Source organism: Notolabrus celidotus, chromosome 4 (genome assembly GCF_009762535.1).
Source record: "Notolabrus celidotus isolate fNotCel1 chromosome 4, fNotCel1.pri, whole genome shotgun sequence".
NCBI lineage: Eukaryota > Metazoa > Chordata > Actinopteri > Labriformes > Labridae > Notolabrus > Notolabrus celidotus.
Genome location: NC_048275.1, coordinates 36,574,462 through 36,592,405, shown reverse-complemented (window position 1 = coordinate 36,592,405; position 17,944 = coordinate 36,574,462). Strand labels below are relative to the sequence as shown.

General features: G+C 42.8%; 1 protein-coding gene across 1 annotated transcript; it reads left to right on the top strand.

Moving 5' to 3' along the window:
* The first annotated feature begins 1,646 nt into the window (after nucleotides 1–1,646).
* Nucleotides 1,647–14,493, top strand: LOC117811134 (zinc finger protein SNAI2-like). The gene is made up of 3 exons (XM_034681222.1): nucleotides 1,647–2,061; nucleotides 10,196–10,846; nucleotides 13,979–14,493. The coding sequence occupies exons 1-3, from the start codon at nucleotides 1,983–1,985 to the stop codon at nucleotides 14,155–14,157; spliced, it is 909 nt and encodes a 302-aa protein (XP_034537113.1). The 5' UTR covers nucleotides 1,647–1,982; the 3' UTR covers nucleotides 14,158–14,493.
* The last annotated feature ends 3,451 nt before the right edge of the window (nucleotides 14,494–17,944 follow it).

The following is a 17,944-nucleotide window of genomic DNA, read 5'->3' as shown; positions in this document are numbered from 1 at the left end:
GGCCTATCTGATTTTTAATACTGATTAGTTAATGCATAGGCAGAACTTTACCTTTGAAAGTAAACTACTTTATTTACAGTTTGTTGTTCACTTGTCTGGGAAAATCCGGGTCTTGGCTTCTTCTTCAAACCAAAACAAAACATAGTTCTGCTGCAGAACAACTGTCACCCTTCCTTTCTTGTAAAATACTGACCTGCTGACTGCTAACCTGTTAAAAACATCTGAAGAGATGGAATTAAAATTCTTCATATTTAAATACTACACAAATATTAAGTTAAAATACTGGCAGGCTGCTCTGAACAGATTGTTCAAAAAGTCACATGACAAAGAAGTGAGATCCACACAAGACCCAACATGGTTTTAATTTTTAACAATGCATTGAATTTGCTAAGTTTAGACTATTTTATTTTACTTACAGCTAAGGTTGGTAGTCACGGAAAACTAGCATGAATTTGAATGTAGCATTTCCTCAGGACTCCGTCTAACCCCTCCCCCCTCCCCTCGGAGATCCTCCAAAACGACGCCCCCACTCACATGCACGAGCGCCGCTGATTGGCGACCATATGATGGTGACTGATTCAAAACCGGTCCTCAGCACATGGTTTGTGTTTTGCACTACGTCAACTCATGTCTCACTCAGCGGTAAGAAAACACCAAAACATTCTCATAGTGAAAGTTAAAAACACAAACAAACATGAAATGTACGCTTTGCAGGAGGCGGGCAGAACGGCAGGACGGGATTTGATTGGTTTCATCATTTGGCTCCTGATGGCAGGGATTGGTTGGTGTTTTCCCAGGTTTACTCCGGCTGTAGATAGCAGCTTTTTTTTTACCTCTTTTTTAAGAACACATTATGTATTGATTACCATCAGGACAGAAAGATCATTTTAACCAGTATAACAAAAAGTGGATCTAAATCTGACTACCAGCCCAGCTTTAAGTAAAATGACACAATAGTAACAAGATGCTTTATTCAATGCCAATTCAAACTGAGGGTTTGTCACTTTATATGTAATAATAATAATATGATATAATAATAAACTTTATTTATATAGCACTTTTCTTAACAAGGTTACAAAGTGCTTCACAACAAAAAAGCAGAGAATTACAAAGCATAGAAAACGGTGCAAACAGGGGGGAGAAAAAAGACAGACGCAAAACAAGACATCTGAATGCAGAGCAAATTCAAGAATTAGGGGTATGCCTTCTTACATAAAAATGTTTGTGAGGATTTAAAGGCAGTTAAGTTTGTGGACTGTTTAATTGTCAGTGGCAGGGAGTTCCACAAACATGGAGCTCTGATTGAAAAGGCCCAGTCACCTTTTGTTTTAAGGCGGGATCTTGGCACAACCAGCAGAGATGCATCCACAGACCTGGGGGGTTAAATAGGGGGTTAAAAGGTCGCTTAAATAGTTTGGGGCCTGTCCATTTAAAATTTTAAAAAGTAATCAATAAAATAAAAATGTAGAGCAGGTTAGGCATACATGTCGTGGTGACTTGGAGATGAAGAAATAAGTGTTCAGTTCATATTTTTTAAAAGTCTTCATGCTGTTTCATATGAGGGAGGAGTGGAGAGAGGTTCTCAGCCTGAGTGTGTGCCTTCTCTCCCCCCTCCTCCCCCTCAGTGTTTGGCAGTGTGAAGTGTTCCTGCGCCTCTATAGAGCTCCTATCACCATTCATACACCTGTTTTGTTGGGGTATGCTGATTGACACACAGAGCCCGCCTCCTGCACTTGTCCTTTCATTATAATTGGTTCGACACTGATGTCTATGGAAATTCCCCCGCGCGACCCTTGGCTCACACCTGACCGTCGCCAGTCAGCGGGAGAATGCGCGAGGCCGCAGAGGACAGACGCCCATCCGCCCGCCGCCGTGAACCCAGCACGGTCCCCCCGTGAACCCAGCACGGTCCCTCCGTGAACCCAGCACGGTCCCTCCTGACCGCTGATACTCCACACCTCGTCCCGGGAAGAGGCGACAACATGCCGAGGTCTTTCCTGGTAAAGAAGCATCCGAGCAGTAAGAAGGCAGACTATGGGAGACTGGACTCAAAGACTGAGGGTAAGACTGGATTCAGCTGTTTGAAGAGAATCACATCTGTTCAGGTCAAGGGAGAGTAGATTAAAGAAGGAGTCCTGGAGTTATGAGGTAGTTCTTAAGACTTTATTTCACACAAATAATAACATTTAAGTAGCATTTTCAAATACTCATTTCACTTCTATAAGGAAAAATACTGCATTCATTTGGTATTAAAGTAGTATTTCCTATAATTACTGTTAATGCAGGAGTTTAATCCAACATTTAATTATGTAAACTCATTTTCCCAAAGAGGTTCAGTGACTAACAATCCTTGAACACAGTTATTATAATGGAAAAACCTTTTTTTTTAAACTAAACCTGTTGAGGTTAAAAGTTAAGAAGAGATTGATAAGACGCCTTTGTTGTTGAAGCTAAATCATTTTCACCTTTCCGTCACTGCGAAACATCGTAAGGTATTTATGTTGGTGAAATGTTGATTTTTGATAGGAGTGAGACTGAGGTTATGGATTTATATCAGATTTGAATATATATATATTTACATCAGTCATACAGGCAAGTAACTCTTTCCTTACAGCGAACACCCCCTCTGGTAAATTCTGACTCCTATGACGTGTGAGATCCAGAGACTGAAGTGATGTGCATATGATCTCCAGAAGGATCTTACAAACACTATCACTATCATCGCTCCCTCTCTCTCTTATTCTCCTCTATCCCTCTTTCCAACTTCAACTCGGTCTCAGCAGATGTGTGTCTAACATGAGTCTGGTCCTGCTCGAGGTCTCTGCCTGTTAAAGGAAGTTTATCCTCGCCGCTGTAACTTGCTAAATTCTGTGAGGTGCAATGCTCATGGTGGATTAAGGTAGGGTAAGACTGAGTCTTATCCTGTCTTGATGTTGGATCTTTGATAATAATTTGAAAGAGTACGGTCTAGACCTTGTAAAAGTGTCATACAAATAAAGATTGATTGATTGACAAACTCAGGCTTTGACAGTACTGTTACTCCAGTGTGATACTCTCTTTGTAACCACATGTCACACAAATGCCAAACAATGTTCTCTAAAGGAACTGGGCTATCAGAGTCAAGTCTTCTCTGAATCCCTTTTCTTTTAATAAAACCTCCTTTTGAACAGGCTCGTCCACATACGCTGTGAATGATAATGGACGTAGTATACGTGACTTCACCCATCTGTTTCTGAAGCGCTGTTTTGAGGCCGATCATCTGCGGGAGCCATATTGGAAATGTTGAACTCAACATAACTGCTGTCGAGTGAGTGTAATGTCAAGAGGCAGACCTAGCCAACAGCTACAGTGTTCCCGCCTGTCGGTCAAGTCAGCTGTGCCTCTCATAATGGAAAACTAGTAATCTCAATATCTTCGGAATGACCGCGTTATGAAGAAATTCACCCCCCGTACAGTGTGTGCCGATCGAGAAATGAGCTATCCAGGCTACACTCGTTTTTTGAACCAGGCTGTAAACATGTTTATTTCTGCTGTAAAGATCGTCTTTTTTGAATTGTTGTGTATGTGGTTACTTCAGGAGCCAGCCTCAGGCGGATCCTCGATGAACTGCAGTTTTTAGCACTTCTGCATTGGCTTCAATTCGCACGGGCAGAGGTTGCTGCTTGCTCGTGCATTTACGTCTTCCAGCAGACTAAAAACATATTTGTTGTTTGACCAACTGATGGACATTTGAAATTAAAAAAATAAAAACAAATGTTGAGGCTTTCACTAGTAACCTCTAAAGGCTGATTTATACTTCTGCGTCTCCCCTACGCAGCAGGGGCTGACGCGGACATGAGCCCCTCATACTTGTGCGTCGGTGTGTCCGTGTCGCGCAGCAATTCTCCGCCGAAACGCTAGAGGGCAGTGTGGTCTCTCTGATAGCCGGTCGCCTGCTTCCGGTCCCGCTACGATCTCTGTTTACTTTTCCACAGAGATTCAGAGCGTGTTATGTTAATCTACAGCTGATACATGTTGCTGTTTATCATACAGACATGATTACATGAAGAATAGAGAGGAGGAGATGAAATTCACGGCCGATGTGCGGCCGATGTCCGGGATCCCGGAAGTGTTGTAAATGCGGGAAAGACAAAGCCACCGAGCCGACCAATCACAGAGCTTGCGGTCCGCGTCGGCTCTACGGGGAGTTACATTTTGGAGGAGGTGCACGTCAGCTACGTGCGTAGGCCATGGCGTAGGTACGGGAGCTACGCGGACCCCCGGCGTAGGGTACGCCGTTGATTCAACGCAGAAGTATAAATCAGCCTTAAGCAAGTCAAACTCAGTCACTGCAACACTGCTTTGTTATTTGTGCCCCACTCATGAGAAGGCACAATTTACTTTGTAGCTATAAAAAACTAGGATTAAACTCAGAACCACAATAAAACTTAAACAGGACACCAGAGTGAACGGCACGTTAATGACTCATTACATTACATTTAGGACACTAAACCTTTGGTCAGGGAGTTGGAAACTTTAGCTAAAGTTAGCCTTTAAGATCTATCACCCACAGGTTTCATTGCTCTGCTCGCAGTGAGGAAAGACTTACCATGTTTTTATTTAATTGGATTCATGTTTATGTAGGGGACCTACTGTGTATTTAATGTGGAGAAGTAAATGTATATATTTTTCAGGATGAAGTTTCACACGTCTTATACATTTTTTCGGTCACGGCTCTCCGTGTCATGAAGTACGTAGATCCACAGAATTGGAAGTTGGTGTTTGTGTTTTATAACAATAAAGCTACAACAGTAAAGGCTTATATTGCTTACTTCTACTACTTACTTACCTTTACATATTTGAGTAGTCCCACACAAGCCTGTCACAATATCAGATTTTCACCTCACGGTCATCGTGGCCCAAAAAGATTTACGATAACATTATCATCCCTGTACTTCATAAGCTTTACCAGTAAGTGCAACTGACTTCCTGACATGTCATCATCCATTTCTAATGATGTTCAAAGTTATGTTTTATTCACATCACCAGCCCCGTGAACGAAAACTCCCCGCCTTCTTCTGCGTGTGAATCTGCGTTATGTGTTCTCCTCAAACACACTATTCTTTATTCAAAATCAAGAAAGCTCCCAAAGTGGTGAGGAACCTTATTGTGGCTGTGGGTAGAGTACCTCGTTTCATCTGTCATCTCCTCTGACAGGACCTGTGCTGCATTAGTAGCCACACACAACTCTTTATTAAAAGCTAGCTAGCTGGTAACTGAGTCTTCTTCTGTTGCTGCTTCGTGTTTCCTCCTTATGTTTGGCAGCAACCAGCGTGAAGAAGCACTCCTGCCCCCCACTATAAAGCAGTGAGTCACACAGTATCACTGTCTGCTTATTTTAATCCCTACATCAACAGTTCATTATTTTAAAAAATGGTTATAGCAATATATTGCAACAGTCCTAGTCCTGTAGTTTTACCACTACAAGTATAAAGCAAAACCACCTCTCAAGATGTAAACACTTCTTTTGACCCTTTTTCCATCACAAAATCACTTAAATGAATAACTGCATGAAGTAAAAGGTTCAGTCTGACCACAAACAAAAATGTGTTTTTTGTGTTTAGCAGGTGCAAAATCCGTCCCCAAAGAGTTGCGTCTTTGTCCCGAGGTCCTTGAGAGACCAGAAGGGCCCCATTACACAGCCTGAGGAGCCCATGTAGCAGCCTTCCAGGCTCCTCCTGACAAATCCCTTCCTCGACCTTTGTATTTGTTCCAATACAGCCCTTAAAGCAAGCTTGAGCCCTCCACCCTCCACCCTCCCCATCCCACTGTATTGATGAACTTCCATTAACATCAGAATAGAGCGCTGAAAGGAGAGATGGTAATAAGACGGAGTTTTACCGAGTTAGGGGGAGATGGAAGCTGTGATGTTGGCTGAGAAACTTTACTTTTTGACTCAAACAGACCTCGGATGGTGATCTCTGGGTTTTGAAAGATGCCTCACATTCACTGAGTCTAAGTTTCTGTGGTTTGTGTTGTTTTTTGGCGCCCCCTGTGGGTTACGTTGGAGGATTGATTTCAAGTGAATCACTCACTTGTTGAAGATGTTTGCAGTGGAAAATGGAAAAGGGCTTTCCTTCAGTGTGTTGGATTCTTTCACATCTGACACACACCTTGTGGTAGTGATTACAAACATTGACCATCATATTACAGAAATGGACGATCTTGTTACGTCTTTTTTTGCATTAAAGATACAGTAATATGTTTTAGGAAGTTATTTATTTAAGTATTTCTGCCCTGATTGGATAGGACAGCTGAAGAGAATCAGTAAATGTGGGGGAGGACACGCAGCAAATTAACGCAGCAGGGTGTCCAACCAACAACCGCTGTGACAACGACTAATAGCCTCGGTACATGGGGCGCATGCTTAAGCCTGGTTTCTGCATTGACCCTACGCAGCAGTGGTCAAGGCAGGCGTGAGCTCTACAAACTTGTGCGTCGATGTGTCCGTGTCGTGCAGCAATACTCTCCCCAAACTCTTGAGGGCAGTGTGGTCTCTCTGATAGCCGGTCGCCTGCTTCCGGCCCCGCTACGATCTCTGTTTACTTTTCCACAGAGATTCAGAGCGTGTTCTGTTAATCTACAGCTGATACATGTTGCTGTTTATCATACAGACATGATTACATGAAGAATAGTGAGGAGACATCAGATGGCGATTTCAGAAGTGCTGTAAATGCAGGAAATATAGTGCCTCCAAGCAGACCAATCACAGGGCTTGCGAGTTAGACGCGTAGTTACTAGGGATGTACATTTTAAGTATTTTCCGTGATCGATTTTTGGAAATGTTAACGATCAATTATCGATTAATTGTTAAAAAAAAAAACATTATTATTCTTACGTCAAAAACAATGCCGAATACGTTGTTTCCCCCCTAAATTATATTTTCTACAGCAACAAAATGCAAATAACTGACAGGATTGAATACGGGTACATGTTTGACACGCAGAATATCAACGATCAGGCTCATAAAAATATACTACGCGGACATAGTCTTATAAAGTGAAGCCTGAGACTACTAACACAAAATTACTTCAGACTCACAGTGTCCAGTTTTCTGTCTACTCGTTCTTATTGAGATAAATAATCATGTGTATTCGGTCAGGTGTCAGCCGGGAGCGCAACCGGGTCAGAATCAGTCTAGCTGCAGAAAAGCTCAGACGGCTCTGATGTTGCTGGTCTGTAAACATAGCGTACCTGAATTTCCCACCCGTCTGTTGCCTTCGTATCTAAAGGTGCGAAATGTCCTGTTCATGGTTGTGAACCTTCGTGCCCATGTCGTTGTTGGCAGCAGTTTTGTTTTGATCCTCTTTAAAAAAGCACACATGGAGACCTGATGCACAGCCGCAGCCGCCAGCTGAGCGTCTCCGCTGTGCGCAACACCTTTAACAGCTGATTCACATCAAAACATGCTTTAAACTTCAAACACCTCCCTGATAGCTGAGTGTAATATGAGACCACATGATGTTTGTTCCACGTGACGGAAAATTGATAACAAAAATGCGTGTTTCGAGTCATTTCTTAACAATCAATTAATCGATAATCGATTAATTGTGGTCATCCCTAGTAGTTACATTTTGGAGGAGGTGCACGTCAGCTACGTGTGTAGGCCTCTGAGTAGGTATGGGAGCTACGCAGACCAAGGCACATAGGCTACGCTGTAGATTCGACACAGATGTATAAACCAGGTTTTAGAATGCTAGCCCAACAGCGCACCAAGAAACACCAGCATTCATTTCAGTCTGTTACATAAACTCCTCACAGGTGTGTGATGTTGTGTTAATACTTAAAAATGTTAATGTTTCAGTCTCTGTATTTGTGTGTATCTCTGAACTGAAAAATATTTCGACTTTTGGATGTTTTGAGTAAAGATCAGGATTTAGAGTACCTGAAAATGTTTCCCTTCTTGTTGGTGACTTATTTCACTTCAGGACTCACCAACTCAGCTATTTTGTCTTATCAGGACTGTGAAGGTTTGTTGAATCTGATCTCAAAAAGTGGGTATCTGTTGAATGAATGCCTTGTATTAATGTCCAAAACAGTGACAGTCGACACTGCTGCTCACATTAAACAGAGAGGAGTATGATACGACCATAACTGCATCTTTATAAGAATTGATGTGAATAGAAACTCAGACAAAGACCAGCGGTCTATCCTGATGTATTGCAGCACCAGATACTTCTGGGATGAGTGTTTTTAAAACAAATATGGTCTAAATAAGGGGTTCCCAAAGTGTGGGTCGGGACCCCTTTGGGGGCCGTGAAACACAAATGGGGGTCGTGAGATGTCTTCCGGAATGTTTAGTTTTTTTAATTATCTAAAAATAGTACATTTTACTCATTTATAGTAAAAAATATCAACAAAAATAGAAGCTAAACTTGAAGTAAAACCTTGAAAATAGAAAATGTGTTCTCTCATTCTTTTCTCCAGATGACTCCTAAGTTTAGGGTTAGTGAACAGTGAATTATCAAAAGCATCAGTAGCAGCAGGTTAATTCATAACAGCACAGGAAACACAGACACATGCTCATAGAGGTAGGGTCATTTTCTACAGACCAGCTAAATGAAGACACATTAAAGCTGGGGTTGGTAGTCTCAGAAAACCAGCATGAATTTGAATGTAGCATTTCCTCAGGACTCCGTCTAACCCCTCCCCTCCTCCCTCTGAGCTCCTCCAAAACGACGCCCCCCCCCCCCCCCCCCCCGCTCACATGCACGAGCACCGCTGATTCTCGACCATATGATGGTGACTGATTCAAAAGCGGTCCTCACCAAAACATTCTCATACTGAAAGTTAAAAACACAAACAAACATGGCTGCTGTTAGTGCTCACAACTGTCATGCTAGCATTATCCAGTTGTACTGGTGACACGATATCAGGAGAAAAGTTATAACACATATATAACACTGTAACAACTCTACTGTTTGTTAAACGTGTTCAGTGTAGATGTTCTTAATTCCTACAGTGTTGACAGTCAGTGAAGGCATCACGAGAGGTGTAGAGTGTGTGAGCTGGAGAGAGGAGAGACAAGAGGAGAAGTTCTTCATTCATTCAAACATTGATTGTTGTTTTGTTGGTTGGCGTGATCACGGCCGATAGTGACCGGTTATTAAAGATCAACGTGTTCACGAATCGGCTCGTCATCACTACAGTGTCCGGACGGACGCTACAATAAATATATATTTTCTGTAGGACTTATTGAATGTCATTAATTATTCTGCTTGTTGGTGAGAGCGTTTTAGACTCTGATCCGGACTACAGTCCTGAGCACAGCACCTCATTGGGTCAGAGGGGACAGGCCCGAGGTCGCGCGAGAGGGGCAGTAAATAGAGTCAGGGGAAGTAGAGGCAGGAGACGGGGACTCGGAGGAGTGAACGCCGGGGAAATGTACGCGCAGGAGGAGGGCAGAACGGCTGGACCGGATTTGATTGGTTTAAAATTTGGGGAGCCAAAAAACGGTGATTGGTTAGTGTTTTCTCAGGGTTTTTTTTTACTCTTTTTTAAGAGCACATCATGTAATGATTGCCATAAGGACATAAAGATCATTTTAACCAGTATGACAAAAAGTGTATCTAAATTTGATTACCAACCCCAGCTTTAAATCACTTTGAGCGACAGTGGGGGTCACAAGTCTTTGGCACCAATATTTTGGGGGCCGTGGGCTGAAAAGTCTGGGAACCCCTGATCTAATTGATCTGAGAATAATGTGTCATATATGTAAAGATATTTTTAATGTGCTGTTGGTTCCCATCTGCTGTTTTCACTGAGTGTCAGCTCATTACTCTCTAGTCTGACATATCATGATTGTAGCAGCTGAGCTTTTTTCAATATTTTGATCAGCGGCAAATACCCGAGAGATAGGATTGGAGACTAACTCGTGAACATGAAGATAATGACACAGAACAAGAGCCAGATATGTTCTCAGAAGTTGGTAGAGACCAAAAACAGAGCAAACATTCATCTCGGACTTGAGGTCACCATGTGCCCAACTCCAAATCAGTGATTCTTTTCTCCTTGAATGCTGAACAGACTTCTAATGAATGACATTTTTAAGTGTAGACACTCCAATTAGAGATTTATTCAGAGCCAGTGTAGAGAAAAGTAACACCTCCACCTGATGTACCTCAAACTATAATATATGAATGTGTTTATTTCACAGAAGCTCTCTGCGACCCTCACAAAGAACATCCTCAGCACAGTTACATCCCAGCCTGCCATCACTGTCCAGCCTTGAGTCTCTACACACCGCACAGACCCCAGTCCCTCTCCTCCTCTCCTCTTCCTCTCAGAGCAGATCGACTTCACCCCCCGCCCTCGCTGAACAACTCCCCACACTCATTTTCAGGCTACTCCTCCGAGACGGACAGAACAAGCCTCACAGAAACATACAAACCAGTCGAGTCCTGTACGAAAGTGAACCTGGAAATCCAGCATGTCACCGGAGACTACAGGAGGAGTGAGAGCCTGCTCCCTCCATCTCTCCCTGTCCTCACCCTCTTTCCGGCCATCTCTCCCAGCAGCAGCAGCAGCAGCAGCAGCAGCAGCAGCAGCAGCAGGCGGGAGAACTTTGAGTGTTTGGACTGTCAAGGAGAGCACTTGAGCTTCCCGGGCCTGGACAAACACAAGCAGCTCCCGTGTGATTGGAGCAGCAAGAAGTCCTTCATCTGTAAATACTGTGAGAAGGAGTATGTGAGCCTGGGAGCGCTCAAGATGCACATCAGGACACACACCCTGCCGTGTGTGTGCAAACTCTGCGGCAAGGCGTTCTCCAGACCCTGGCTGCTGCAGGGACACATACGGACACACACAGGTCAGTTTAACACACACCTCAAAACGTCTCTGTTTTCACTAACTCTGAGCTCACCATTTTCAGACTTTTCTTTTTTCTATTTTTATTTTTAAAACAAAATATGAGGACATGTTTTGAGGTCTTCTTCAGTTGTGCATACAGACGCAACAACCACACAGACAATGCAAATAAATACAAACAACACTTACAACACTGTCCGAGCAGCACAGAGGAAAATGAGACGTGTTTCCAGGCTGTGATGAAAATAGAAGTTTGTGACTCATTTCTGCAAACACCACTTGTTACTGGAAACACTTGTGTTGTGCTCTGTGCCTCTTGCAGCCTCTTTGTGTACCTTGGTGTTTTGTCTTGCTGGCTGTAGTTCATGGAAATGTTGTAGACGTTCAGTTGGACTGCACAGAGCTCCGAGTGTAAATGTCACGAATAAGGGAAACAAAAAGGAGGAGGATTAAAGGTGCAGACCAAAGTTAAAGATTTAAAAACAAAAGAACAAAAAAGCTCAAGCTGGTTTTGAAACCGCCTACTATACTAGCAGTACGTACTGATTTGGCCAAAATTCAGTATGTAGTAAGTAGTATGTGAACAAGAGAAAAATCTGCAGTATGCCAAAACTCCCCGGATGTCTACTGATTCAGGAACATGTCTCAGTCTGCATCGGACCAGTCTACCTCGCGTATTGTTTCCCATAATGCACAGCGCTCATTCAGCTTTTTCTTTCCTCTTCTTTTTTTGAGGGGAGCACTAAACCCCTTCTTCACTTTTTAAATCATAAGTGATGTTAAAGAAGCATTTTATCTATCAACTTGGCCGTTGTTTACTTCCGCAAACCGGAAATTTTGTGACGTCTGGCCCAGCGTACTGCAACACAGATCCAACGGAACAGTCAGACTACAGACTATATTCAAACGCAGTATGTGACAGGCAATACCTACTGCCTACTACATTAGAAGGTAGTATGTAGCAGGGCATTTTGAAAACAGCCTTAATACTGACTGGGGCAATCAGACACAGGTGAGACAACAAGACACAGGTGGAACTATTGAGTGCAATCAAACTGGAGGGAAAGATGAGGGCAGGAAGTAAAACTAAACCAGATACACAGAGGGCACAAGTACTCTAATAAAAACACTGAGGCTGTTTCCGAAACGGCCTGCTACATACTACTTACTAATGTAGTAGGCAGTAGGTATGGCATACTACATACTGCGTTTGAATTTAGTATGTAGTCTGACTGTTCTGTCCGATCTGTCATGCAGCATGCTGAGCCAGACTTCGCTGGATTTCCGGTTTCGGAAAGCGGAAGTAAACAACGGCGAAGCCGATAAATAAAAAGCTTATTTAGCATCCATTTAGGATTTAAAAAGTTAGGAAGTGGTTTATATGTAATTTGATAATTTTCACAGCACCCAAAAACAGATTTCCTCCCGTCAAAAAATGAGGAAAAAGAAAAAGCAGAACAAGCGCTGTGCATTATGGGAAACAGTACGTGAGGCAGACTGGTCCGATGCATACTGAGATATTTTCCCGTATCAGTAGACATCCGGGGAGTTTTGGCATACTGCAGATTTTGCTCTTGTTCACATACTACTTACTACATACTGAATTTTGGACATATCAGTATGTACTGCTAGTATAGTAGGCGGTTTCGGAAACAGCCTGAGCCTGAATTAAGAAACAAGGGAAAAGGGAAAAAAACTACAATTAACAATCATTAAAGCTGGGGTTGGTAATCAGATTTAGATCCACTTTTTGTTATACTGGTTAAAATGATCTTTATGTCCTGATGGTAATCAATACATGATGTGTTCTTAAAAAAGAGTGAAGAAAAGCTGCTATCTACAGCTGGAGTAAACCTGGGAAAACACCAACCAATCACTGTTTTTTTGGTTCCAAAATTTTTAACCAATCAAATCCCGTCCAGCCGTTCTGCCCTCCTCCTGCACGTACATTTCCCCGGCGTTCACTCCCCGTCCCCTGCCTCTGCTTCCCCTGACTCTACTGACTGCCCCTCTCGCTCGACCTCAGGCCTGTCCCCTCTGACCAGATGAGGTGCTTTGCTCAGGACTGTAGTCCGGATCAGAGTCTAAAAAGCTCTCATCACGGGGGCTCTAACAAGCAGAAGAATTAATGACATTTAGTAAGTCCTACAGAAAATGTAGATGTTGTAGTGTCCGTCCAGACGCTGTAGTGATGATGAGCCGAGTCATGAACACGTTGATCTTTAATAACCGGTCACTGTCGGCCGTGATCATGACAACCAACAAAACAACAATCAATGTTTGAATGAATGAAGAACTTCTCCTCTTGTCTCTCCTCTCTCCCGCTCACACACTCTACACCTCTCCTGATGCCTTCACTGACCGTCAACAATGTAGGAATTAAGAGCATCTACACTGAACACGTTTAACAAACAGTAGAGTTGTTACTGTATTATATATGTGTTATAACTTTTCTCCTGATATCGTGTCACCAGTACAACTGGATAATGCTAGCATGGCAGTTGTGAGTACTAACAGCAGCCATGTTTGTTTGTGTTTTTAACTTTCACTATGAGAATGTTTTGGTTTTGAATCCATCACAATCATATGGTCGCAAGTCAGCGGCGCTCGTGCATGTGAGCGGGGGGGGGGCGTCGTTTTGGAGGAGCTCCGAGGGGAAGGGGGGGAGGGGTTAGACGGAGTCATGAGGAAATGCTACATTCAAATTCATGCTAGTTTTCCGAGACTGCCAACCCTAGCTTTAAGGAAGAACAATAAACAAATATGTATATGGCGTAAAGTTTTTATTCCTCTGTATTTATTTCTGGGCATGAGCCCCTGCAACACTTAATGAAGGCCCTGGGAATCAATAACAGACTGTATGAAGAACGGAACAGTTTGGCCTTTTTTTCCATCGCCAGATTAATGTTTTAGGATCAACAGGACGATAATTGGACATTAATGTGGATACCCACTACCATAATTCTTCCTCAGTTGACAGGTAGTGGTGTAATCACACGTACACACACCCTCTTCTCTGTATGATTTGATTTTAACTTTTAAAAAATTGATAAACCAGATCTCTTAAAAACCTGGTTTAAACTTAAAACCCCCTGACGTGAGACTGACCTGGATCTCTGTGTTCCTCCTGCAGGAGAGAAACCCTTCTCGTGCTTCCACTGTAGCCGAGCCTTCGCAGATCGGTCCAACCTGCGGGCTCACCTCCAAACCCACGCTGAGGTGAAAAAGTACCAGTGCTCAAGCTGCTTCAAGACGTTCTCCAGGATCTCTCTGTTAGCCAAGCACCAGGAGGCCGGCTGCCCGCTGTCCTGACATCCACTGAAGTCTCGAGGAGGGAAAAGACTGTGTGGTGTGACGTCACGTTGATTTGTTGACAGGTTTTCTATCAAAATCAAAATGTTGATTTCACAGAGGAGCTTGAGATTGTGTTCAAAACTGTGGGACTTCTGTTCAGAAACCACTTTCTTATTCTCTATATGATCAATAAACCCTGATACTCTCTAAAGACTAGAGCATGAGAACATCTCACACATGTAGAAATTCTGTTCAAACTCATATGATTTTGCTGAGGCTGATAATCTTGTTGGGTCACTCTTCATAAGACTAAAGCTGAATAAAGTACACACCTGTCTGTGTGTGTGTGCAGAGGTTTGTGAATGAATCTGTTACATTAGCTGGGTTAGCACTGACCTATCATCCTTCTAACTGTATCTGGTTCAGTGGAGCTTTTTGCTGCAAGTGAGCGTCCAACTCTCTTATTACATTCAGAGAAAACATGCTGACTGTGAGAACCCCTGAGGTTTTTGTTGTCTGCTAGAATGGAGGTCATTATGTGAGCAGGGTTGTGTGTGCATTTATTATTTGCTCGTGCATCACCAGACTCCGCTTCATGTTCATTATTTACCTGGTGTTCTGCTTCCTGTTTGGTGCTGGCTAACCTGGTTGCTGAAACTCACTATTTGCATGAGTACAAACTAAAACATTGGGATAGAATTCAGCATTTTATTATTATTATTATTATGTTGTCTTTTTGCAGAGGATGGGACCGTGGATACTAGAGAGTAGTGGACGGCATGTTGGATTTAGACCCGGGCCGTCCCCCTTGAAACCTATAGTCTCTGTACAGAGCACACATTTTAACCACTGAGCTAAAGCGGCCCCTCTATTCACTGTGTTTAAACCAAGCGGCAAACTCCGGTCTCAAATGATGAAGCCAATGTGGAAGTGATATAAACTGCAACACATCAAAAATCCGCTACGTCCATATTTTATACAGTCTATGGTTTAAACCATAGACTGTATAAATAATGGATGTAGTATCCGTGACGTCTCCCATCTGTTTCTGAGCGCTGTTCTGAAGCCAATCATTGGCGGGAGTCATATTGGAAATGCTGAACTCAACTAGTCACAGTGTCAGGTAAAGAGGCGGAGTTTGAGCCTCCTAGCCAACAGCTATGTGTTCCCGCCTGTCAGTCAAGTCAGCCAAGTCCTTGTTTGGGCAAAACTTGTAATCTTAATATCTTCTGAACTGGCGCGTTCTAAAAAAAAATCACCCCCTTACATGTGTCCTGATAAAGAAGACTGTAAACATGTTTATTTCTGCTTTAAAGATTGTCTTCTTTGAATTGGTGTGTATGTGGTGTTTCTGCAGCCAGCCTCTAGTGGACGCTCGATGAACTGCAGTTTATAACACTTCCTCATGGGCTTCATATTTTGAGGCCGGAGGTTGTTGCTTGGTTTAAACCTAATTGGACCATCAGTTACCATCAAAAACACTTTTGATGAGACGGCAGGAGCACACCTCAAACTCTGCAAATCTCACGGTGTTGTCACTCAAAGGATGTCCGGTGAATGGCAGGCATCACATGTATCTTGAGTTTATCATGTTGCACAACCTGAAGGTGTAGCAGTTGAGTGGGAAACAGTCACAAATGTAAGTTGATGTTTTTTTTCTTAAAGATTGCATCATTAAACCATAAAATGATGAGTGTGTAAAGCATCAGCAGAGAACCTTCAGGGTCTGTGCTGCTCCTGGTTGTTTCCCCTTGGAGCCATGTAATCCAAAGAAAGACTCACATTCTCTCACCTGGTGTCAAATCAGTGTTACATGAAATGACTAAGGAGTGTTTCAAAGATGGGACTATTTCAATCAGAAGGCAGATATGTAACAATTACTCAAAACACATTTAGAAGTAGACAGTATTGGGATTGAATCACATCAAGACAGTGATGTTTATCAAGAGATGTTTTGTTTCCAGCATTCATAAATCTGCTCTTTGTTTAGAATAATCTCTGAATTGAAAAAACTGTGTGCTCTGAACAGGTTTACATTCTTTATTTTTGTATTAAAACATTTTTTGACTGTTTAATTTTGTATTTTTTGTCACAATTCAGGAAACAAATTAAATCAGCTGTTTGTCAGGATGTAGAGGGATCAATCTGAAAAACAGGCAGAGTGAGAGAGGAGCTAAAAGTCTCAAGAATCAGCACCACAGAGAACCTGTCCTATGTTTCTTCTCTGATGCTCATAGTGCCCTATTACCCCTCTAGAACACTACACTCCCAACATGCAGGCCTGCTCATTGTACCTAAAGTCTCTAAAAAGTAGTATGGGAGGTAGAACCTTCAGTTATGAGGCCCCTCTCCTTGAGAATCATCTACCAGTCAGGGTCCAGGAGGCAGTAGTTTAGACGTGTTGATTCAAAGTCTGCCTTCAGTTTGATCCAATATGCAATCACAGTAATAACAATAAGAAGTGCTTGTAATGACACTGCTGCTGGAGGTGATGATGATGATGATGATGATGATGATATCAGATGTTGCACTGATAGGGTTTATCAAAACACAACACAATGTTTTGTAGCATTTTTTCTGTTTCCCCTGGAATGAAATGAAAACACTGAATATGTTCTGGTCTGGTTTTTGATGTGGTCTAGTTTAGCTGCATGCTGCTTTAATGAGAGGCTGTGACTGTGTCTGATGCTTTGTCAGAATGTTTAATGCAGTGATGAGATAATCAAAGTATATAGTTCGTGACCCGCCTAAGAGCTATAAAGAGAGAGCACATCTCTCCAGTGTTAGCTTCTCTACACTGGCTCCCCATAAAATCTAGAATTTTAAAATCCTTGTTCTGACCTACAAAGCTCTTAATGGTCAGACACCTTCATATCTTAAAGAGCTCATAGAGCCCTATTACCCCTCTAGAACACTATGATCCCAACATGCAGGCCTGCTCATTGTGCCTAAAGTCTCTAAAAGTAGTATGGGAGGTAGAGCCTTCAGTTATCAGGCCCCTCTCCTTTGGAATCATCTACCAGTCAGGGTCCGGGAGGAAGACACCCTCTCTACTTTTAAGAGTAGGCTTCAAACTTTCCTTTTTGATAAAGCTTATAGTTAGAGCTGGATCAGGCTTGGACTAGATCTTAGTTATGCTGCTATAGGCTTAGACTGGCACACTTGGATCCTGTCTTACCCTCTCTCTCCTTGTCTCTTACTTTAACTCTCCCTTTCCCTTTAAAGTTACTAACCATAGACCTTTCTAGACTCCCTGAGCTCCCTTGTCTCGTAGGTTCCTCTGGATCTCTGCTGCTGTCGACATGCCAGACTCCAGCTGCTACAACTACTACTATCCGTCTCACCACCATCATCTCTCTCTCTCTTCATCTCCCTCTATCCCTCTCTCCAACACGGTCTCAGCAGATTTGTGTCTAACATGAGTCTGGTCCTGCTGGAGGTTTCTGCCTGTTAAAGGAAGTTTGTCCTTGCCACTGTAACTTGCTAAATGCTGCAAAGTGCTCTGCTCATGGTGGATTAAGATGAGATCAGACTGAGTCCTGTCTGTAAGATGGGACTGGATCTGATCCTGTCTTGATGTTGGGTCTTTGTTAATAATAGAACATAGAGTACGGTCTGGACCTGCTCTGTTTGGAAAGAGTCTGAGGAGAACATTTGTTGGGATTGGTGATTAATCAAACTCTGGTTCACTTTGAAAGAGAGCGATACAAAAACTGCAAACTGTCTTGGGATATGTGCCGCTGGTAATCAGAGGATACAGCCTGTTCACCCTTCAACCTTCACAGAGAGATGATATTCTACCCGG

Excerpts from the sequence above, each read along its gene's own strand:
- LOC117811134 (XM_034681222.1), top strand. The coding sequence starts at position 1,983 with ATGCCGAGGTCTTTCCTGGTAAAGAAGCATCCGAGCAGTAAGAAGGCA. Across the intron at positions 2,062-10,195 it reads ACTGGACTCAAAGACTGAGG|AAGCTCTCTGCGACCCTCAC; the intron begins GTAAGACTGGAT and ends TTTATTTCACAG. Across the intron at positions 10,847-13,978 it reads ACACATACGGACACACACAG|GAGAGAAACCCTTCTCGTGC; the intron begins GTCAGTTTAACA and ends TTCCTCCTGCAG.